Genomic DNA, 23425 nt, shown 5'->3' with positions numbered 1-23425 from the left:
GGAGAGTTTTGCTTTTCCCATTAGATTCACAAACTGAAGAGCAGGACCTACACTGTTTACTTAGCACAGCCTTGCACACAGTAGGGACTCAGATATCTGTCTATTAAGTGAATAAAGAGGGGAAGCCAGGCCACCCAATAGGGTGTACCTTCCTAAGGTTCAGGAAGAGGGGCTAATCAAGTCAAGAGAGCTTGTGCCGTCCCCGGCCATCTGACGCAGACCTCTCACTCCCAGGACTCTTTGGGGCCCCCAGTTGTAGGCATGCTGGCCCTGAGTGCCCTCCCAGCCTGTGTTCAGAAGAATGAATGGATGACCACCAGGTTGTCGGCTGCCTCCTGTTCTCTGAGCAGACAGCAGGTGGCTCTGCTCCCTTTCACTTAGTTAGGGAAGGGGTCCTTCACGGCAGACCCGGGCCAGTGTATGAAACCCTGCTGAGCGTATGAAACCAGCCGCAAAGATGATGTGGCCGTTGCATTCAAAGTTCCCCTCCCTCCCGCCTTCAGTGAGCCTAAGTCAATTTCTCAGACTTCTTGTAGTGGGATGTTACAGAAAGGAACCCCTGTGAGGTGAGATCCAACCACCAGGAGAGCTTATGTCTCCCACTCCCACCTCTGCACCGGGAGACCTCCTTTCCCAGGGCTCGCAGGTATGTGTACCCCTAGGAGCCCTTCTCTGGCCATTCTATAACGAATATGCCCGGGCTTCTTGTCCCCGCGCCCCGTGAGTTCTCCGGGCCCGCAGAAGCCCAAAGTGACAGCCTCCCAAGGCGAGGCTAATGCTGTGTCCTCCTTCTACTCAAGTTCGGAGTCTGATTCACCGGGGGGCCACCTTTCAGTCCTCCCAAGACCCCTGTTCACTCCGGCCCCAGGGCCTTTGGGCGCACCTGAGTGCCTCTCCTCCCCTGAGCCCACACCACTGCTCATCCTGTGTAGGTCTCAGCATTTATTCCAGTTCCTCATTGTGCGTGCTTTTCTGATTAGTAGGAGTCTCCCCAAGCTCCCGGGCTGGTTTTGTCCCCACGGGTGCCCCAGTGGCCGCACCGTGGGGGGGAGAGAGATGTGGGCTTGGCCTTTCGCCAACAGGACCCCCGGGGGCAGGAGTGGCCGGGAACCTAGGGAGAGGAAGAGGATGGTGCTCGGGTTGGGCCTGAGGTGCCCTGGCTTAAACACCCGCGTGCGGGGCAAACATTTCGGGAGCAGCCCTTGCGGCGGCCGAAGCCCCGGTGCGAGTCCCCCAGGGGGGGTCCGGGCGACCCCGAGCTCGCCGCTCGCCGTGGGGTCGCCTCGCCTCCCGCGCCGGCCCGCCAGCGGTCCTCCTGCGGGGCCGCCCCGCCCGGTCTGGGCGACCTGCCCCCCACCCCCCCCCCCCCCCCCCCCCCCCGGAGCCGCGGGGGGCAGGGCCAGGCGCGCGCCGCCGCTTCCCGCCGCTTCCCCCCGCGCCGCGGCGGGCTCAGTCGTTGCGGGCGGGCGGGCTCGGCGGGGCGCCATGGCCCGGAGCCTGGGCGGCCTCGCGCGGCGCGGCCTCTGGCTGCTCCTGGGTGAGTAGGGCCGGGGCCCCTCGGGGGAGGGGAGCCGGGGGGACACGGGCAGCTTTGCGGCGCACGCCCGGGCGCGCGCTTCCCCGCACCTGTGCGCTCCGGGCCGCGCCGCCCCTGCGGGCGTCCTTGGGCTCCCGCGGGCAGCGGGCACCTGGCCGACTTGGCGCTGGGTCTCCGATCCGCGGCCCGCTGATCCAGAAATTAGTTAAAGCTGGGAAGCCGACTGGCACATACAGCGGGTGCCCATTTGCAAACAAACCTCCCCAGGATGTCCTTTGCAAAAATGAGACTAGCCATCCCCTCGCGGATGTTTCCACGGCTTTTTTGTTTGCTTGTGACCTTGGCCCTCTGGCTAACAGAAGTTCAAAGAGGGATTCGGCGAGGAGGCAGCATATCCTCAGCCTTGTGTTTCGAGAGAGATTATAAGCTGGCACCAGGGGCAACAGGAACGGGCACCGGACTTAGCATAATTTACCCTGAAATTGTCCTCAGGGCTCTCCTGTGGTAATGCTAAGAAGCTTTCTAAACTGCTCTAGCCACTGGAGTCATCTCATGGATGTAGTTACTTTTTAAGAAAAACTAAATAGGGCACTTGAGTGCAGGAACCCAGCCGCCCGGAACCCACAGCTACTGCAGGTGCTTGTGGGCTTTCCCCGGAACAGGTGATGTGGGTCAGAAACACCTGCAGCACGCGTGCCCCGAGTGCCGGGACTGGTGAAGGGGTGAGCGCTGTGCTGGCTTTGTAGCGGGACAGCAGCTGGGGTCTTGTGGCTTGTCAGTGGAGATGGCCCAGGACACCTGGAGGAAAGGGGCTCAGGACAGCCCAGGAGCCCCTCTGCATAAAGCCCTTAGCGTCTGCTTGCCCATAACGCGATCTGAAGACTGATCTTGCCCCTTAAAGTGTTTTGGCTGAATTTACGTGTAAAGCAAAATCTTACAATAGCATTCTCTCCTTTTGTGTTAGGATCCCTTTGGTTTGACATGGAATTTACTGTTGTAATCTCCTAAGAAATGAGCATTTCTCTGCTAACAGGGCAGGGAGCTGGGTTGTGTCTTTTTTTTTTTTTAAACATAACTGACTAAATAAATGCTCTTTCCTGGACTCCAGGAGCTGCACCTTCTAAAGCCTGTGTAAATAAACACTATGTCATGAGTGCCTATAAAGACCTTCCTTGTTTACCAGGAAAATAACACACATTCTGGTGCAAGTCGAGAGTCCTATAATTTTAACATTAGTCTGAGCGGCCTGGCTAATGTTGTATCTTTATTTTTCCAGATAAACACAACTCTGTGAGGTTATCAGTAAATTAATGTCATGGAGGCCAGCAGAAATTAGTAGAATCATGGAGCACACTGTGTTTCCTCCCAAGTTGTAGCAGGAGCCAGATCTCCTTGGTGATGCAGATTTTGCTACCCAAAATAGCAATGTGGAATTTTTCTTTTTTTTTAAGTATGCTAGTCCATAGGCTCAAGAACTTCTCTGTAACGGTTTTACAGTCAAGCTACTGTAAACCTGAGCTTTGTGCATACTCTTCTGTTTACAGAAGACTGTGATAGGACCACATGCATCTTAAATTTCGTATATAGCCACTGAAAAGCTTTTCATCAGTCAGCAGAGAAGGACGTTTCCAGAGGACCCAGGGTTATGCTGTGACGGCCGTGTCTGTCGTCAACTCTGTAGGGCGCCCAGCTGCACTCAGGAGCGCTGGCTACCACTGTTCCGTGAGCTGGGCGCACTGGGGCCGTCGAGGACATTCTTGCAAGGCCGCTGTGTTTATTGAAATATGGGACTCTGTATCAGTGCAAGTGTAACTGTTTGGGACCAACGGCGATGTCCCAGGAAATGCAATATACGTGACTTCAGATTGTCTTGCTGGTTTGAATCCGGAGGCAGTTCTCACCCTGGAATCCAAAGCTGCAGGATTCTTATTTGCGAAATCACCTCAGTGTGTTCGTTTACTCTCCCTGTGTATTTAACCGCACGGAGACATTTCTGGCTTTTTGTCTCCCGTCCGTTGGCGCTTGCCGGTCAGTACGGATGTGGTGGGTCCCGGGCCAGAGCTGTTGAGTGACACTTCGGTCCACACTGGAAGTGGTCGCGAGCGACGCGCCCGGAAATGTTTTAGGTGGAATCCTTCCTTAAGGCAAAGAGCTACTTCTGTTCCTCCTGATTTTTTTTCTCCCAGAATGAACCAATTCCACAGCTTCTATTTCCTTAAAGTTTGGGTCTGGCAGAGTGTGTGATGAGGTCGCCGCTTGTGGTGTGAATTCCAGTGAAAACGTGGAGCCCCCAAGGGTGGAACCCCCGGGTTTGGCTGCCGGTGCCCCCCACCGGTGGGGGCCGAGCCCGTCCTTCCCGGCACCCCCCCCCCGCCCCCGGCAGCGTGGGGCTCTCCTCCCCACCAGCCTGGACTGGGGCCTGTCCCCTGGCTTGCCTCGGAGGGCAGGGGACCCCAGGCTAAACAGTCTGCTGCCGGAGCCGAGGGGAAGCCGGTCTCTCTCCTCTCGGCTGGATCTGGGTACCGGCTGCCACATCCCAGCCTGCGAGCCGGGGGCGGGGGGACCACGACAAGACAGACAGAGCTCTCTGGACACCTTTGGAGCCCGTCGGGTGGAGCCCATGGGGTGTTTTCACCCTGTGACCCCACCGCGTTTGCAGGACAGTGGGCGGCAGGCACGCCAGGGGCTTGGAAACCTGCCCAAGAGCCTCTTCTCCAGCAGGACTCTGGGAAGCCCTCCGGACGGACGGACGGACGGACAGACGGACAGTGCAGAGCTGACAGGAGCGAGCAGGGGTGCGGAGAAGGGGAGCCGGGCGGAGGAGGCCGTCGTGGCTTCACCTGCGCCAGGCCCCGCGCCCCAGCCCATGGAGAGACAGAGATGGTGTGGACAGGCCTCTGTCCCCACACCCAGGGAGCCGGCTTCATGCCCCTCCTCCTGTCCTCCCTGCCGGGATGACCTCGGGCCGAGCACTGTTTCTGGAGAACTCCCTTGTTCCTAGTGAGGAGGGTTATGTCAACACGCAGCAACAGGAGGGCTCCCAACCTAAACAGGACCTCGTTCATTTTCACATAAGGAAGTTATTGTTGTCCGTGGAAGATTCTTTCCCCTAAGATTGTTTTATCTTAGTATTTTCTTTGCTGTGGAAAGACCTGACTCCCATCACCCCTGGAAGCCCGGGTTGTGAGCAGCCCCGCCAGGGCAGGGTCCGGGGCAGGGTCCGCAGAGGCACGCGGTCCAGGACTTGGCAGGGGATGGGACCCCAGGGGCCTGAGTCGCGGGGCCAGGCCTGCCTGCCTTTGTTCCTCACTAGGCCTCACGCCGTCTCCTTTCTTTCGCCCTCCCGTGACTCCCTCCCTGCCATGGGCAGATCCCACAGTGCGTCCTGGGACCAGAGAGCAGAAGCCAGCCCTCCTCCTCTCCGGCCCTCGCTTCCACTCTGCCCTCTGCTCACTGCCCTGCTGGGCCTCTCTCTCTCCACCCCTCCCAGGTGACTGCCTCCCTCGGGAAGCCTTCCCTGGTGGCCCCGCACCCTCCATCCCTGGGGGGGGGGCGGCCCTCCTCCCACTGGGTCACTCACAAGAGCTGGGGTGCTGCGGACCTGGGCAGTGCCCACCCGTGCTCTCCGGGGCTCTGCACCCCAGGCCCGCAAGGCCCACCAGGAAGGAGTCTCCTGAGGCGCACGTGCCCCGGAAGGCAAAAGGCAGCAGTTGACCCAAGCAACTGGATACTGATGACCCTGCCACATTGTCACGTACTCTGGCCAGTTATCAACGGGAGTAAAAGCCATTCATGTATCACAAAGCAGAACCCCATGTTGGGGGGGAAGCGGTCTAGAAAGCATAATCACTTAGAAACCTGGTGACATGAACACCTAAGGTTGGCTTTCTCTCTGCATGGTGATTGCCCCTAGGAGACTCTGTGGGTCTGTTTGTGAGAAGAAAGATGGCTGCTGGCTGGGTGGATGGACAGATCAGGGAGCTTTGGGGAAAGCACTAAACTATTTCTCCTGGAAACTTCCATCTGCCCTAAAGCACAAGTGGGTCATGTAGTGTCATGACTGGGAGGGGGTTCTAGTAGGTAGATACCAAGGAGGTTGGTCGGCGGCCCACTGCCTGCGGCTGCCCTCTTCAGCCTGGGACAGCCCGTCAGCCCCGAGAGAATGGCCCAGCATGAATGTCCATGGGGCCAAGGCTGAGAAGCCTTCCCTGTAAAGGACATCGATAGAGGTGCTCTTTGCATGAAAGGAAATGAATCCATGGGAGTGGAGCTGGAGGTGGGGGCCCTTATCCTGAGCCCCAAGCACTTTGGAAAAAGCACCCCAGATCGCCAGGATGGTTATGCAAAGGCCCTGAATCTTGGAATTTTCTGGAAGCCTTTATGGCTGAAGCTTGCAGAGAAGAGGGCTTTGAGCAAGGCTGGTGTTGAAGGAGGACCCAATCCTATGGGCCAAAGCAAGACGTTTAGATTTCATCCCTGGGCAGTGGGCAAGCCTGAATCGTGTCAGACATGGTTTAAAAGAGCCCTGGGCCACTGCACAGCCTCGGGTTGGAGGCAGGGCACCGGGGAGCGCTGGTGGGATGGGGGTGAGGGCGGAGACTGGAGATGGCAGGAAGGAGCCCAGAGAGTCCCCAAGGTACCAGTGAGGGACTCACTATGGGTTTGGGTGTGGGCCGCGAGGAAGCAGGGAGGCATCAAGAGCAGCCAGGTGCCTGGCAGGGGTGGAGGGTGGGGAGCTGGAGCTGCACAGCTGGGCTGCCAAGGAAAACATGGCTCCTAGTTAAATTCAAATGTCGGATAAACAACAAATTGTTTGGGTATGAGTATGTTGTGTGCAATAGTTACAAAATTGTTTGAAACTCAAACTGAACTGGGCGTCCCAGGGTTTTATTTGCTAAAGTTGGCAGCCCCCACCACAGCAGCCACGTTGGGTTGGATGCCCCCTTGGACACCCGGGGACAAAGGTAGTCAGCCAGGTGTCCACGTGAGCGTGGGGCACAGCAGAGAGGTATGGCCGGGAGAGGCGTCTGGGGGAGCCTCAGACGCGGGAAGGTGTGAGAGCCACAGACAGAAGGGATGAAGCTGGGGGGCGGGCTGGGGACACAGGCTGGGGGCCAGAATCCAAGGCCACGGACACTGAGACAGAGATGTGGCTGCTGGGCACCACTGGGCACTTCGAAAGGGGCTGCGTCCGTGGGCTGGTGGGAAGGGAAGGGAGACGGGGTGGGGATGCTCTGTGGGAGGGGGCAGCAATGCGACCTGGCCGGAGCTCCGGCCACCCCCCCCACCCCCCCCAACCCCCCCCACCCCGCCGTGGACTTCCTCTGTGCGCCCTGGTGTTAAATATGCAGATTTCTGGTTCAGCTGCTACGTCTGCATCGCTGCTTGTCTGGCTAAGGACTTGTCGCGATTTGAGTGGTGACTGCCCTGACTTCTGGACCGATGGGGAGGATTAATACCAGGAGCGCCTGGTTAAGAAGCGGCAGTCGGCGCCTCCACCCTCCGGCAGGACCCCATTTCCCCTGCAGAGTCCTAGCAGTTACTACAGATGGGATGCTTTCGGGGCGCCTGGGTGGCTCCATTGCTTGAGCGTCCGACCCTTGATCTCAGCTCAGGTCTTGATCTCAGGGTCATGAGTTCAAGCCCCGCGTTGGGTTCCACATTGGGCTCCACGTTGGGCATGGAGCCTGCTTAAAAAAACCAATGGGAGACTTTCCGTGATTTATTTCCACCCGGCCACTGCTGGCATATAAGCAAGCTCCATTTTGTGCATTTGCGGTGTGGTTGGCTGTGTCCCTGTCCTCAGGGTCCAGCAGTGTCATCTTCTAGTTTCGTTCTCCCCCCGCCACCCTGGGCTTTTGCAGCAGATCCCTAGCTCATCTCAGGGAGGCTGGTCTGGCCACCTCCTCCCAGTTGGGACCCTTCATTTTGTTTTCTGCTCCCACTGGGTTGGAGGGCGACACTGTTGGGGTCGGGGGGTGACGGCAGCTGTCTCCCTTTGCCCCGGGCTGACGGCAGCCATGCCTCCAACCTTTGGTCTCTCTGCTTGGGGCAAGATGTTTTTTACTTTATTTTTTTCTTGGCTGGGTGGGAGGGGGACGAGGGAGTGAGGACGAGCCTTCTTCCTGCGTGTGAAATACGCTTTTATGATGTGAAGGAAGAATCACCGAGCAACGCCTGCAGCTGGCGGGATGGGGACATGGTGGGACGGGGTGGAGAGGTTTGCTGGCGGGAATCTCCCCGCATTTCTGGGACAAATGGAGTCTCCCCAGGTCGGGGAGTCTGCTGACGGCTGCTCGTTATCACTGAGTCAGGTTGCTTTGGCGCGCTCTGGGTTTGGCGCTGGGCGCTCTTCCCCAGAGACGCGTGTGAACCTCCGTTCTGTGTTGGGGCGGTCCCCACGGTGCCACTGCGAGGGCCCCCGAGAGCCGAGGGGTCCTTTTTTCCACCTGCAGGACCGGCTGGGTCGGGCCCTTTCTGGCCGCGATCATAATGGAGGGTCTTCCCTGGATTTCCTATTTCTTATAGCAGCGAGGTTGTTTCCCATTTTCTGTGAACTTGTCCCTGTGAACAATAAGATAATTATAGAGATAATTATCTTATTGTTGTAACTGTTATCCGTGGACATTGGCCCTTGTCAGCCCGCCTCCGTGGGCGGATAGCTTCATGTTGTTCCTTGATGGAAGGGGACAGCAGTGTATCAGTTATGTGTCCCCAGGCCCACCCCAAAGAACCAGATCTTTCACCTTCGATGCCAAATTTGTTTGCTTTCATTCTTCTGCACAACAACGAAACTAGTCCAGTCACTCCTCTGCTTGGCCTCTGGGCTGCCTCCCCCGACTTTCTGTCTTCTGGCCACTGGTAATATTTTCTAGAGTTTCCATGTTTGTGGTTTTAATTTCCTCTTTAACGTATGAATTATTTGGAAGCAAGTTTTTAAAAATCCCAACAGCTCAGGCTCTTTGGTTTCTCCCCCAGCATTGCTGCTTTTACTGTGCTGAGGTCAGGGAGTGGGTCGCGGACCACCCCTGTGTGGGTTGGGGGTCCTTCCTGGCCTTACAAAATTTTCCTTTGTAAATGGCCCAGGAGCCCGGGGGAGCCTGAGGTCTTGTGTGTCGATTTTAGTCTTCATGGTAAACTGTTGTTACTTGGGTGTCCTTGCTTACTTCAGCCGCCCAGCCCCGTCAGTGGCTGAGAGCTATGGGAAAGCCCCGCACGCCGTGGTGACGTGGGGACAGCTCCGTGGTCGCTGGGCCCGCAGAGACCGTGGGCCGCTCGCGCACCCAGCCCCGCACGCCCCGTCTTCCGGCAGCCCCCTCCTCGCTCCTTCCATTTCACTGTTGTATTTTTAATTGTGGGAAAATACACATAACATAAAATTTACCATCCCAGCCATTTGAAGGTCTGGGGCACGTTGCCGTGCACCTGCCCCACCACCGTCTCCAGAACTTTCCCGTCTCCCCAGCCTGTAACTGGGCCCATTAGACGCTCGCCCTTCGTGAGCACGAGCGCCTCCAGCCGCAGCCCCCACCGTCCTGCTTTCTGTCTGTGAAGGCGACTCCGGTGAGCGGAATCGGCGGGGGGTGTGTTTTGGGGCCTGGCTCATTTCACGCGGCGTGGAATCTTCGAGACTCGTCCACGTGCAGCGTGTGACGGGGGTCCTTCCTTTTCAAGGCTGGATTGCCGTTTCGGGCTGTGGATGGACCCCGCTTTGTTCAGCCATCCAGGTGTCGCCGGCCATCCGGGTCGCTCGCCCTCCTGGCCGCGGTGACTAACGCTGCGGGGAGCACAGGTGTGCACAGACGTGCACGTACCTGCTGCAGACGTCCCGGCCTAGAACTGGGGAACCGCTGGGCCCCAGGGTAGCTCTGCGTTCACTGTTTCCCGCCATGACTGTGTCCCCGCCAGCGACGCCGGGGGTTCTGCACACCCGCCCCGACTCGCTCTTGTCCGGGCCCTGATGGTGGCCATCCCGACAGGTGTGCGGTGCCATTCCTTGCTTTGCAGGTGGAATTGGACTTTGTCGGGGTGACGGTGTGGTTTCTCACTTCTGAGTCGCACGTGGCCGGACTCCACTGCCCAGCCTTCGGATGTCATTCTGCGTCACTTAGTTTTTTGGCCTGATTGAGTGCCCCGTTTTCTCACGGATTTGGGGGACATGTTCCCAGGTGCCCCCACATGCAGCACAGAGCAGGCGCTTTGGCGGGGAGGGGAGGAGGGGGGCAGGGTCTCTGGGCCACAGCAGGGGTCTGCCAGGCGGGTCACAGGCCCGCGACCGGCAGCGGATCTGCTTGATGAAGGCTTCGTTGGAGCGAGCTGCTGTGTGGATGGGAAGTGAAAGGGCCCGTGGGCCTGAGAGGGCGCTTCCTCTCTGCCCTCCGCCAGGCAGTCCTGGGCCCGACCCGTCGGTGAGTCCCCTGTGCTCAGATCTGCTCGCAAGTTACACGCCTGTGCACTGCCTGTTCCAAATAGGCTTCTTTACCTGGTGAGCTGTGAAAATCCGTTTACAAAATCATGAAAACCCTTTGCCCTCCTCCGGCGGCGTCACACGTCCCAGCAGGCCGCCCGGGACGTTAGCGAGGGTGGCGGGCCTGAGGACTCCGAGGGCCCCGCGGGCGGCTCAGCAGGCTGGTCTCAGCTTGACCTCGCACCGCAGCCCCTTTGCAGGAGTGGTCCTCCCTGTGGGGGTGGGGGGTCCTACCCCCGCGGCCCTGGGGGACCTGCACGTCACCGGGCCTCAGTGCCGGCTGGCTGCTGGCCACCCATCGCGTGGGCCTCCCACCTCTGGAGCAAAACCCCAAAAAGAATACAGATGGGGGCTCCTGACAGAGACACGGGTGTCCCAGGGCGCCCACATGCGACCTGGTGTCACGCATGCGGCCCCAGCACCCTCGAGGAGGGACAGAAGGAAGAGTATTTCACAGGAGAGAAGAGAAAACCATCTCATGAGACCCTGGCTGAGGAAGGGTTTAGGCCCAACCCATGTTGAGCTTTCCAGAAGCCGGAAGAGACCTGAGAAGTGAAGGGGACTGTCACAGGAGAGGAGCAGCTCACCTCCCCACACACTCGCTCCTTCATTTCCTGTGCCGTCGTCAGCCCCCTACACTGCCCAGCACTGCATCCGGGCGAGGCGCAGGCCCCAAGGTCCTGCGGTCGGCGGCTCAGGACGGGCTCCTGCTGGTAGTTACAACGGGGTCAGAGGAGGGCTCTGTGCTGGGCAGGGCGGAGAAGGTGATAGCTCATGGGGCTTTGAGGGCCCAGTAGCACTTTTTACCGGACACATAAGAGTTTTTAATATTTTCAGTTTGTTGTTGTTTTGTTTTTTCTCATTTTCCCAAATAGGCTGAGGGCAACATGTTCAAACAGAGTTCTACGTACGTCATGCTCTGGGGCACTCGGTGACAGCGCAGGCATGTCGCTTCCTGGGGATTTGGGTCCCGAGGGGGTATAACCAGGGGAGTCCTGGAAGCGGGCGGCCCTCTCCTTGCCGCCAGTGAGCAGGAAATGATTCACGGCAGCAGCAAGAACCTGCTGAGCGAGGTTTTCTTCTGATGGCTATTGGAAGACCTGCATAGAGCAGAGAGATCACATTTTATCAATTATATGCTGCTTTAACTTGTGGAAAATATAAAGGAGCATGAGGTAAAAAGTCAAGATCATCTAGAATCACACCACTCAGAGATCTTGGCATTTCCTTTGTATTTATGATGTTCAGCAGCTTCACTGAGGTATGATGGGCGTAGAATAACCGGAATATATTTGAAGTGCACAATTTGGAAGGTTCTGACACATGTATACACCTGCGTGGACTCAAGACTGAGCATATATCCCCCTTGCCCCTGAAAGTGTCCTGGCCTTTGTCATCTCCCCCTCCTGCCCCTCCCTCTGTCCTTCCCCGTCACCCCAGCTGGCCACTGGGGTCTGGCCTTGAGTGTCCCCTAAGTTCCTAAGGGTGGCTCACATTGAAAACCCCGCAGAGGTGGGCTGCTGGTTTTGAGGTGGGATAGCTTCTAGGAACAGCCCATCTTTTGGAATGCAATCCCAGTGGCCTACCTGTTACAGGAGGTTCCCCCTTCACAGAACAAGAGGTGAAGGAGCCTGCCCACTTCCCAGGCAAGGCCTTCTCTGTCTGAGGTCTCTGGAGGCTCCTCCCCCAGCTCACAGGCCCCTCGGGGACACCCGACTCGGGCCCCCAGCCGGGTCCCCCTGCAGGAAGGCCTCCCAGCAGCTACCCTTGCCACAGCTCAGCCCCACCCGTCACCCCCGCCGCCCCCGGCCCCAGCGCGCAGGGCAGTGCAGGGTCTAGGCCTCTCTCTCTGCAAATACGAAATCAGCACCAGCAGGCTGAGCCCTTCCTGCTGGGTGTGCAGGCACCAACCAAGGACCCAGAAGATGGGACCCATCGGGTTCATGCTTCCGGGTCCCTCATCTCCATTTGAAAACCTAAACTGAAGGTCTCCGCGTGGCTGTCCTGCAGCCCGAGCCCAGAGGACCCCCTCGGGACCCCGGCCGCCCTGTCTTTCTGGCCCCCAGTCGCTTTGCCCGAGGGGTCTGCTGCCTTTGAGCAGCCTCTGTGCCCCCTCCTGCCAGGGGTGTTTTTCTGCTGTGGAGAGAGGGAGCTGTCTCTTTGAACTCTCCCTAAAAGGACACCTAATTCCTAAATAACGCACATGCCAGGGAAGGTTCCTGTGCTAACAGGCTGAGGACGGAATGCTGGCTGCTCACAGCCTCTGCACACGGCCTTTTAAAGGCACGACTTACGAGTGGTTCCATTTGCAGCCGGGCAGGAACGGGACCCGTCTGGCCTCACACAGCTGGTTTTAAAACTTTTGGCGGTTTTAGTCGGCCTTAAAACTGTAAGATACCCTCGTTCCAGTGAAAGAAATCCCACGAGCCTTGTTTAAGGAACACATTAAGTGTTGCTCTCCGGTACCTAAAAAAGGAACCTGGTTTCCAGATTCTCCTGAACAGCCTGCCCCAGCTCATCCCAGCTGTGGAATGGCCATGGCTCTGGGCTCTCCCAGGACAGGAAAAAAAGGGCAGTGCATGTGTGGGGAGGGGTCTTTGACCCCGGGGAGCAGGGTCCCACGCTGGGGAGGCCGCAGGTGGCTCCCCGAGAGGTGGGAGCTGCAGCATCCAGGGGACTAGCCCAGAGGCAGGCCAGGGTCAAGGCCACGGGGAGCGCTGGCTGGGCTCCAGCGTCACTGTGGGGACAACCAGATGGGGCAGGCCGGGGGGGTGGGGACAGGGGGCCGTTCTCTGCAGCCCGGGGGACGACAGGAGGAGATGGGCCTGAATATACCAGGGCAGGGACACCGCAACAGGAGAGACTGTAGACTGGGCGTGCCCCTCCTTTTGGTCCCTGGGTTGGGGACCCCCAGCAGCAGAGGTGGCACCACGTCTCCCTGGGACTGGCTCTGCAGGACGATGGTGCAGCCCGTCCTTCCCTGACCCGGCAGATTCCTCTGGGGCTCACGTGAGCCCACGTGGGTTTCTGTTGAGCCACCTGACTGAGAGGCGCAATCATCTTCGTCCGCCCTGGGTCTGACCCTTCCAGAGCAGGAGCGGGGCTGGCGCTTGGAAGCACCCTGGCTTGCCTCCACCACAGAATGTCACTGACACGCAGCTGGGGTCGGTGACCCGACACCGGACAGACCCTGATGCGCAGAGTGGCTGCGTGCCAGGGAGGACCCGCACACTCGGCAGGAAGTGGGGCGGCGGAGAGGTGGCCCACGTTGTTCTGAGGAAAGAAAACTGCTCAAGGCCCTGAGTGAGGCTGCGGAAGTGGGCTGGCAGGGGCCTGGGTGGGGGGCAGCTGGGAGCCCTCGGAGGGGAGGAGGCGATGGCCGCGGACAGGCCACATTTGGGCCTGGGGTTCGCTGGGGAAGGGTGTGCCTGGTGGGGAGAAGGCAGGGTGCTGGGAGCAGGGAGGGGTGGGGACAAACGGAGGGGTGACCCTTGGAATGAGGCTGGACGAGCAACTTGGGATTCCTTCCATGAGTCGGTGTCTGAGCCCTCCTGAGCTCCCCCTAAGCCCCGGCACCTCACCTGTCCACGGCAGGCGGGCTTTCTTAGGGATACCCTGATGGGCCAGATGTCACCCCTTCCCCGAGTCTGCCCAGATGGCGCCGGGGGTCATCCACAGCTGGTCCTTGGGGTGCATCCGCCGTGCCCGTGTGGGCTCCGTGGGGACACACCTGGGCTGTTGGAAAGTGGCAAGAACTCAGGTGGGTGGGAGGCTCCTGAGGGCAGGGGAGCCCCCCCGGGCTCCCAGAGAGCCCCAGGGATGTGCTCTGCCCTCCCAGCCTCCTCTGCTGCACGCTCCAGTGGGGGCTCTCTGTCCCAGGGCGTTGAGGGACGGGTTGCCTCACCTGCCTGTGGGTCCTCACCCTCCGAGAAGCTCTCCCCACACGCCGGCCTTTCGTCTCCGTCCTTTCTCCCCAGCTTCTCAGGCCTAAAGCCCAGGAGCTTTCCAGGGTGCCCTGCCAGCCCCAGTGGGACCCGTCCCCAGGGGACGCCATCCAGGACAGTGGGCGCAGGGACAGCTGGGCCTCCCCTCTACCTCCGTGTGCTGTGGGGTTTGTTGCGTGTTTTGTCTGGGTTTTTCTTTTTCTTTCATTGCTATGAAATTTTGCTGTGTCAGCTTCAGCCGCCGTCTGAAGATGTGTGCAGCCCTGTGAGTCTGTCGCTTACTTAGTTCAATGAATTAGTTCTCCTCCCATGCCCTTCTCGTATTCCGGTGGAATCAGTGGGCCTTGGGGCCTCCACATAAATCCTCCGAAAGCACGAGGAGCCCCCAGCCTCCGCTGGGGTTCCCCTGCTGTATCTCTTTCCAGAACCCCCAGGATAACAGTTCCCTCTGACCACAGTCCTCTCCTGACCCTGAGGCTTGGACCCTGCGCAGCTCAGTGTGTGGTTGCCTGCTGGGGGCTGGCCACCTGTCCTCTTCCCGAGAGCTGCCATTGCCCTGAGGGGACAGCTCTTGCCCACTTGTGACATCCTGGCCTGTCTTCCAGAAGCACAGGCTCCTGCCCAGCCTCTGTCCATCCCACACCACCTCCCTCTCCAGGGACTCTGGGAGGGCACAGGGAGGGCACACCTGAGGGCCACTTCAGGGCTTTGCTGCCAGGGCTCCCAGCTGCCGGCAGGTGGCCTCTGTGGCTGGCTTGCCCCCCCCCCAGGTCCTCGGTGTCAGTCTGCCCTTTTGTTAAAGGCTGCCAGTTGGCTCTGTTACCTGTGACTGAAACTACTCTTTATCTCTTCCTCTCCCAATTTGACACCTTACCCAGTGAGCCAGTTGTCACCTCTGCCCCATCCAGGGCTTCAGCTTCCCATTCAGCACTCCATTCTGGCATGGTTATGGGCTGGGTCAGAGCCCTGGTCTGCGGTTTGTGGAATTCATTCATCCTTCCGCCCAGCCATCCATTTACCCACCCATCTCTCCATCTGTCCATCCATCTATCCATCCATCATCTGTCCACCCATCCATCCAATCATCCATCCATCCATCCATTCATTCCATCCATCCACCTACCCACCCATCCATCCATTTACCCACCCATCTCTCCATCTGTCAATTCATCTATCCATCCAATTCATCTTTCCATCCATCCATCCAATCATCCATCCATCCACCCACCCACTCATCCATCCATCTATCCACCCATCTATTCATCTGTCCGTCCATCTGTCCATCCATCCGTCCGTCCATCCGTCCGTCCATCCATCCATCCATCCATCCATCCATCCATCCATCCATCCACCCACCCACCCATCCATCCATCCATCCATCCATTCATCCATCCATCCATCCATCCATCCACCCATGCCCCCTCCCGTCCATCCACCCACCTATCTACCCATCCACCTACCCATCCGCCCATCCAGTAACTAGCTATTGAGCCCCCAGGAGTTGCATTCTAAAATGGCGCTTAACAGCCTGCTGTCATCACTCACATCTGTGACCCCAATCACCCCCTTCATCATCTGCCCTCTCCCCCCAGATCTGCAGCAAAAGACAGGTCAGGCCCTCCACTGCACTGCCCAGCTTGTTGCCTAGTCCTCAACCTCTTGGGACTGGGCATTGGCTGAGTGTGGGACCCAAGGTAGGTGAGACAACGTCAGTCAAGTCTACACCTCTTCTGGTGCTGGGACCTTGGGCCCGCTTCTGAGCCCCAAAGCCTCAGTTTCCCTTACTATCTAGTAAGTTGATGATCACAATAGGACCTGCCTCCAAGATAATCCGTGCATGTGAAGAGCTTTGGGCAGTACTCGTGTATCATAGGGGCTGGAGTACCAGTTCCTCTACATTTTACTCCTGGAAAATGGAGGCAGAGGCGGGGCAGGAGTCTGAGGGGCCATGGGGCAAGCCCACTCAAGTACACACACCCTTCTAGGCCATGTTTCAGAGTCAGGGACCCCAGAACACCCCACACAACCTGCGTGCCCTGAGGGCTCCCACCCTCTCCTTGGGCCATTTCACCCGCTGCCCTGTGGGCTCCCCAGGCCCAAGAGCTGCAAGATGCAGCTGGGTGTCCACACATGTCTGTGAGGCCCATCAAGGAGTCCAAGAACTCCTGCAGCAGGCAGAGCCTTGGCTGGGCTGGGCTGTGCTGGGATCCTTGAGCCACAGGCTCCCTTTCCAGGGATCAGGTGGAAGCAGGCTCTGGGCCGGGCCCCCCATGGGTGCATAGGGAAGGTGGGGGAGGGTGGGCAGGGCCGACTCATGATCCCTGGGTGCTCTCATTGCAGTGCACCACATCCTAATGGCCACGGCCTGCCAGGACGCCAACTACGGCACTCTCCTCCGGGAGCTCTGCCTCACCCGGTTCAAGGTGAGCATGGAGGCCATCGGGAAGACACTGTGGTGTGACTGGGGCAAGACCATCGGGTAAGTCTCATGTGTCCCCTGGTGGGAGGAGTGTGGCTGGGGTGGGGGCTGCAGGGTCTGGTGCCAGGAGTCCACTCAAGGCCACTGGGAGGGGTTCTTCACCAAGGTCTAGAGTGACAGAATGCTGGCCACGGGCGGGGACAGCCTAAGGGCAAAGGAGGATGCCAGTGATGAGTGAGTGTGGATGGAGGAGGCTGTGTCCATGATGACCTGGGCCAGGGTGGATGCTGGGCCTTGTCCAGAGGGGCCTCTGCTGTTGGAGGGTTCCATTTGGGCTGTGTCCCTCTGAGACACATGTGGCCCATCCAAGTGCAGGCGTGTGGGGGACGGTCTAGTGCCCATAGGGCTGAGTTTCCGTGACAGGAGCCCCCGCTCACGGGGGTGTCTCTGCTGGTTCCCTCGGTCCCCGTGGTCAGGCTGAGGCTGTTCTTCCTACCCTGTTCAGGGCTCAGAACTTCCTGGGACAATGGGGCTGGCTGCACTGGAGGGATGGCCCATGAGTCCCCAAGGACAGCTGGCACTGGGCCCCTTCCCCTTTGTGACTTCGGTCTTGCTGCCAAAGTGCCCTTCTTCCCACCTGGCTGGCTTCATTCACTGCTTCCCTTGGCCCCTCGTCCTCACTCCCTCCAGTCCCACCTGGCCCTTGGCTGCCACCCACTCCCACCTACTCCCTGTGGGTGACCCATCTCATTCATTTCTGCATCTTCCTTCTTGTCTTTCTTTTGCACAGATGAGCAGGTGTATGAATTTTTCTCTTCTATCCTTCTCACATGAAGTATATTATACTATAGATACTCTCCTACTGTACTATAGTGTAGTATATGCTGTAGATATTCTTTTTTTTTAAAGATTTATTTACTTGAGAGAGAGAGAGCAGGGGAAAGGGCAGAGGGAGAGGGAGACAAGCAGACTCCCTGATGAGCAGGAGCCCGACACAGGGCTTAATCCCAGAACCCCAAAATCATGATCTGAGTCGAAATCAAGAGTTGGATGCTTAACCAGCTGAGCCACCCAGCCGCCCCCTGCTGTAGATATTCTTATACCATACTATAAATATTCTTAACGCTACTCTATGCTAAAGATATTCTTTTACTATGCTATGCTATATTCTTATTCTATACTATAGATTATTCTTGTACTATGCTATAGATATTTTTTAATTTTTATTTAAATTCAATTAAATTAACATATACTGTATTATTAGTATCAGAGGTAGAGTTTAGTGATTCATCAGTTGCATATAACACCCAGTGCTCATTTCTTCAAGTGCTCTCCTTAATGCCCAACATCCAGTTAACCCATCCCCCCACCCACCTCCCCTCCAGCAACCCTCAGTTTGTTCCCTAGAGTTAAGAGGCTTTTATGGTTTGCCTCCCTCTGTTTTCCTCTTATTTTATTTTTTCTTCCTTTCCCCTATGTCCATCTGTTTTATTTCTTAAATTCCACATATGAATGAAATCATGGTATTTGTCTGTCTCTGACTGACTTATTTTGCTCAGCATAATACCCTCTAGCTCCATCCCTGTCATTGCAAATGGTAAGATTTCATCCTTTTTGATGACTGAGTAGTATTCCATTGTATCTATATGCCCCATCTTCTTCATCCATTCATCTGTCAATGGACATCTGGGCTCTTTCCATAGTTTGGCTATTGTGGACATTGCTGCTATAAACATTGGGGTGCAGGTGCCTCTTTGAATCACTACATTTGTATCTTTGGGGTAAATACCCAGTAGTGCAATTGCTGGATCGTATGGTAGCTCTATTTTCAACTTTTTGAGGAACCTCCATACTGTTTTCCAGAGTGGCTGCACCAGTTTGCATTCCCACCAACAGTGCAAGAGGGTTCCCCTTTCTCCGCATCTTCACCAACACCTGTTGTTTCCCAAGTTGTTAATTTTAGCCATTCTGACTGGTATGAGATAGTATCTCATTGTGGTTTTGGTTTGTATTCCCCTGATGCCCAGTGATGTTGGGCGTTTTTTCATGTGTCTGTTGACCATTTGTATGTCTTCTTTGGAGAAATGTCTATTCATATCTGTTGCCCATTTCTTGATTGGATTATTTGTTTTTTGGGTGTTGAGTGATAAGTTCTTTATAGATTTTGGACACTAGCCCTTTATATAGATATTCTTTTTGCACTTTCTTTTCACCTACCACTATATGCTGGAAATCCGTTCTTATCAGCGCATAGAGAGCTTTGTCACACATTTTTGCGGCTGGATAATAGTGCTCTGTGCATAATTTTCCAAGCACTTTCCCATCAAGAGGCATTTGGTTTTCCCAGTATTTTCCAATTTCAGGGAGTGTTGAAGGGAATGACCCTGTGCATATGCGTGCTCATGTTGTCGGAGCTACATCTCCTCGGTGACTCCCCGGGCGGGGGCTGCCAGATGCAAGGAGGGAGCACGCTGTGCCGAGCATGGCCTGTTTCCCTCCAGGAGGGCCGGCAGTGGGCAGCCCCACCTGCAGCATGAGGGAGCCGCTTCCTGCCACCTGCCCGCACACCTTGAATCCTCACCGCCTGCTCAGCCAGAAAGGGTGTCTCCCTGGTGTGTCAGTTTGCGTTTCTCCAGGGACAGGTTCATCTTCTGTTCTCTTTTCTGTGAATGTTTGTTCGTGTCTTTTCCCCTTTTCTGTCAGGTTTCTGGTCCTTTTAAAAGAGTTCTTTCTTTTTTTTTTCTTTCCAAGACTTTATTTTTAAGTAATCTCTACCCCCATGCGGGGCTCGAACTCACAACCCTGAGAACCAAGAGTCGGGCGCTCCGTCCACCGACCAAGCCATCCGGGCGCCCCTAGAGAGTTCTCTGTGTTAGAGGAGACGTTAGACCCTTGCCTGCCGTGCGTGTGAGACATGCTCTCGCAGCTCGTTAGCTGTCTTTTGACTTCGTTCCCGGTGTTTCTGCTGCCATGTAACCTTGTTTTCACATAGCCGTGTGCATCAGCATGTTATCTGCCCGGATCTGAATCACAGCTGGATGGCCTCTCCCCATGCCAGGGTTCAAGAGGATCCAACCCTGCTCTCCCCTTGAGTCTGCGTGGTTTCGGGGGCACGTCTCAATCACCGGTGCATCCAGCCTTCATTCTGGGGCAGCGTGCTAGGAAGCAAGCTCTGTCTTCTTCCGGATGAGCTGCCTGGTTGTCCTGTTCATTCATGAGCCCATCTCTGCCCCCCCCATGAGTTGAGGTGCCCCTTTGTCCTGTGTCATCTTCCTCCACACTTTGCTCACACTGTTATCAGCACTCCCTGTTTCAAGCCTTCTCCTACTACCTGCATCTACAGCATGAATTCTCCTCCAGAACAGTCGGTCTTCGCTGCCTACCGAATGCTTACTTATAGCTCGCCTCATTCCAAGAAAAGTTTATTATTACAGCTAGCATTTAATAAGTACCTACTGTGTGCTAGGCAATGGGCCAATCACTTAGCATCTGTCATCTTGTGTAAGTAAGCAGCAACCTCAGGAGATGGTAGGACAAGTTGTAATCCCTACCTTATCTGCCCAGGGGCACAGCTCGCAAGGTGTCTTTGGATCCAAAGTCTCAGCTCTTGGATGTGAGGGCGATCTGGCTGCAACATCTGTCACCCCATTGTTCGCCAGAGTTGATTCGGCTGATCTGGCTGGGTAGGCGGGTGTCCCCTTCCTCCCTCACCGCTCCATGTGCGTCCCTCCCAAAGCTGCGCGCTGGGTCGAAGAGGACGACCGTCCCCGATAGAGGAGGACCGTTCTTCGGTCCAGGGTATACGAGTAGCTGTGCTCCCCTGCTAGAACCTCCAAACAAGCTCTCAAAGTCTCAGCTCTTGACACTCCCCAGGGATACGAGACGGCTCCCTCCTGATTCTCAGGGGAGATGTGGGGATGCCCTGTCTTTGTAGAAGTGGGAGGTGGTTGATGGCCTTCAGTCAACTCATCTTGGCCCCTGCCAACGTCCAGGGGGCCTGGTGGGGCCATTTGCAATGGGCTACCAAGCCTGGTACTCAAGCCAAAGGCAGACTTTCCAGAATCTCCTGGAGCAGTAGAGTTCTGGGGTGTCTTGGGGCAGACAAACTTGTCTGGACGATTGGGTGCAGGAGAAGAGAGGAGGGACCCAGAGAGGAGACCCGGCGTGGCGAGGGGTGCAAGAGCTCCGTGTGCAAGCAGGAGGGCCACCTCCAGGACAGAACACAGTGTCCAGAGAGGAGCAGGGCCCCAAGGTGGAGCAGTGACAGGCAGAGAGCCAGACGGCGGGCTGGTCCCAGGGAATTCTCCCAGCCCCGGCTGGGGAACGACAGGCCAGGCAGGCATCTGACAAAGGGTGCAGGTGCTAGGAGAGACCCCTCCCTGAGCCAAGTGCAGCTAGGGCCTGTCGTTGGGGTACAGGTGGCACCCCAAGAGCAGACCTGGGCAGTCGCTGGGGTCTGGGATCCAGCCCCAGGCTAACGCTGCGGGTGGAGAACTCCAAAGGCACAAGGCCAGAGGTCCCTGATTCCTGCTGCTTGAGGTCACGGCTGTCCTAGCAACTGGGCTGGGCCTGCAGGTGGCTCCAGTATGACAGAGGGAGGTTCTGGATCCTGCTCTGAAGTCAGAGGATTTAAAACAGCTGCGTGGCGGAGGAGACTTACCTTCCTCCCAAGTGACAAACGTGAGCCCGCCTCCTGTAGGATGCACACTCCGCAGGAGATGGGGACAAAATCCACTGTGGGGCACGTGGGGGCCGCTCACGCCAGCTGGCTCTCTGGCCCCCAGGCTCTCAGTGCCACCTCCTGTGTCACAGCAGACCGAGAGGGGGGCCCTCATCAGCCCTGCTTCACTTAGGACACTGGATGGAAACATTGGGTAATTTCTGAAGTACTTCTCAGCATCACTGTGCATCATTGCTCAGAGATCAAGACCTTGAGAGGAAGCAAAGGGCTGACAAGAGCATTCAGGCCGTGTTCCAGCAAGAGGACAATGACCTGCCCTGGGACTGTGGGTCTGCTTGGTCCATGGCCTTCGACCCTGACCCCAACTCCTCAGTCCTGAGGGTGGCTTGGGGGCTGCTCCTGAGTCCTTTCTTGTTGGGGAAGCTTGGGATTTCTCAGATTCCCCAGGTGTCTGACCTGCCCTGGTCTCAGGTCCCCTGAGGACAGATGGGCTCAGCAGGGCAGGTCCCCAGCCCCCCCCCACCCCCGCCTCCGGGCACCAGGCCCAACCCATGATTCCCCCGGGGCTAGCTTGTTAAACTGCAGGCCTGGTCTGCTAGTGGAAATATAATGCCATTTAGTGTATTAACTGGGAATATAATCTAATTTGGGGAGCTACAGAGAACATGGGAAAATGTGTCATTAGAAACTCTCATCTCCAGAAATGTTCCTGTGGGTCTGGGGGAGGGAGAGAAAGAGCAGAAGAGAGAAGGAGAAGAATCTCGAACATGAGGAACTCAAGGAGAAAATGCTTGGCTTTGAAGTGACTGCATATATGGGATTTTCTCCCCAAGACAAAAAGTGCTGGGTGGATTTAGGAGGCCCCTCTGCCGTTCCTTTCCTGTCCCACTGCTGGCTCCCAGGTGTCACCTTGAGAAGGGAGAGATGTCGGAAGGGTCCCAGGGGACTGGGTCACCACCTTCCATGACCAGGCATCAGAGAACCCAACTTCACCTTCACACCGGTCAAGGCGCCCCTCCCATCTCTGCCCAGAAGCTTCTGGATTTGTCACTGCTGACGTCTCCCCAGCCCACGTCCCCGGCGTCCCTCCAAGCGTGCGGACCCCGTGCCAGCATGGAGAGCCCTCCAGGCTGTCCCAAGACGCGGCCCAGTTCCGAGGAGGGCTCTCCAGCCCTGGGACGTTGAGGGAAGGACACAGAGCAGATGTTTAGGGTGCGGGCTGCAGTGCTGTGACCTCAGCCAGGAGCGCAGGCCCCAAGCTCCCCTCCCGGGGACAGCTGACAGGACAGGGCTCCTGGGCCCCCCGCGGGGTCTCTCCCAGGCTGCTGCCCTTCCCCCTCTGCTACTGGAACAAAGAGCCTTCTTGTGTGTGTCCCTCCAGAGTCAAGTCAGGACGTGCTTCAGGGCTTGGGGTGCTAGAGAAGCTGCTTGTCTTACGAATCCCAACAGGAACTGAAAGGGAGGCACAGAGGTCTCCCCAGGCAGCGGCTGCCGTCCTCCCAGGGACTCCGGCTGCACCCGGGCCATGTGGCCCAGGCCTCGGGACAGGCCACGCCCAGGGTGCTCAGGTCGCCCTTCTCTGGAGCCCGCCAGCTACCTGGCAGGGCCGCCTGCCCCCGTGGGGGCCTCCCACCGGGCCGTGAGCTGCCGGGGAGGCCCCATCTGTGCGGCAGGGCATCTGCGCAGGGACCTGCCCTGTGCTCCTGAGTGCTCAGCCGCCCTTCTTATCCGGAGGCCCTGGGACAGGTGCCCACTCCCCACCCCTCTGCCCACCAGGGTCGGGGCGGGGAGGGGGGCTCCTTCCGTGTCTGCAGAGCCCAGGTGCACAGGGATCCTGACTTCTGGAGGCCTTCGGGGGCAGGGGGGCTGTCCCAGGAAGGTGGCCCAGCTTGCCCTTGGGAGCCAGGCTGGTTCTGCCCAGGCCGTCCCTCCCGCTCCCCAGCCCGGGGCCTCACTGGGGAGCTCCGGCCCTGCGGGAAGAGGTGCGGACACAGCTTTTCAGGGCCAGGGCAGGTGGCCTTGGGTGAGGGTGTCTGCTGTGGTCCTCCACAGCTCTCTGCACGTCTTTGCCTTCCCCCCCATGCTCCTGGTGTGCAAACGTGGAGGGAGGGGGTTCTTTCACTGCTGGTGTCAGCAGAGAGGAAGGACACTTGAGCTGGGCCTGGAGCTCCCGGCAGCCACCCCTGGGGTTTGTTAGGCCACAGCTGTGACAGGGAGGCATCATGGGACTCAGAGTTTGCTGGGCGGGCAGAGGAAAGGGGGGACCTTTTCCTCCACCCTCTCGAATTCAGCTTCTGGAAGTATGCACCTAGGTGGCGTCTTGGGGAGAAGTGTACCGTACACACCACCAGGACCCCACAGCAGCAACAGGGGAGGC

The 23425-nt window shown here is 57.6% G+C and overlaps 1 protein-coding gene across 3 annotated transcripts in view; it reads left to right on the top strand.

Annotated features, from left to right (window-relative positions):
- The window catches only part of RAMP1 (receptor activity modifying protein 1), a 61904-nt gene that overhangs the window by 16427 nt on the left and 22052 nt on the right, over positions 1 to 23425 (top strand). The window contains exons 1-2 of one of the 3 annotated variants that reach the window (XM_035006789.1): positions 585 to 646; positions 16289 to 16427. In XM_035006789.1, coding sequence (XP_034862680.1) covers positions 16303 to 16427 — 125 coding nt within the window. In that variant the 5' untranslated portion in view covers positions 585 to 646; positions 16289 to 16302. Of the gene's footprint in view, positions 1 to 584; positions 647 to 1445; positions 1538 to 16288; positions 16428 to 23425 lie in introns of those variants that run through there. The other 2 variants (XM_035006787.1, XM_035006788.1) reach the window with 2 other exon arrangements.

This window comes from Mirounga leonina, unplaced genomic scaffold (genome assembly GCF_011800145.1).
Source record: "Mirounga leonina isolate KUSES-001 unplaced genomic scaffold, KU_Mleo_1.0 Mir_151, whole genome shotgun sequence".
In the NCBI taxonomy this organism is placed as follows: Eukaryota; Metazoa; Chordata; class Mammalia; order Carnivora; family Phocidae; genus Mirounga; species Mirounga leonina.
This window is presented reverse-complemented; position numbering and strand designations above follow the sequence as displayed.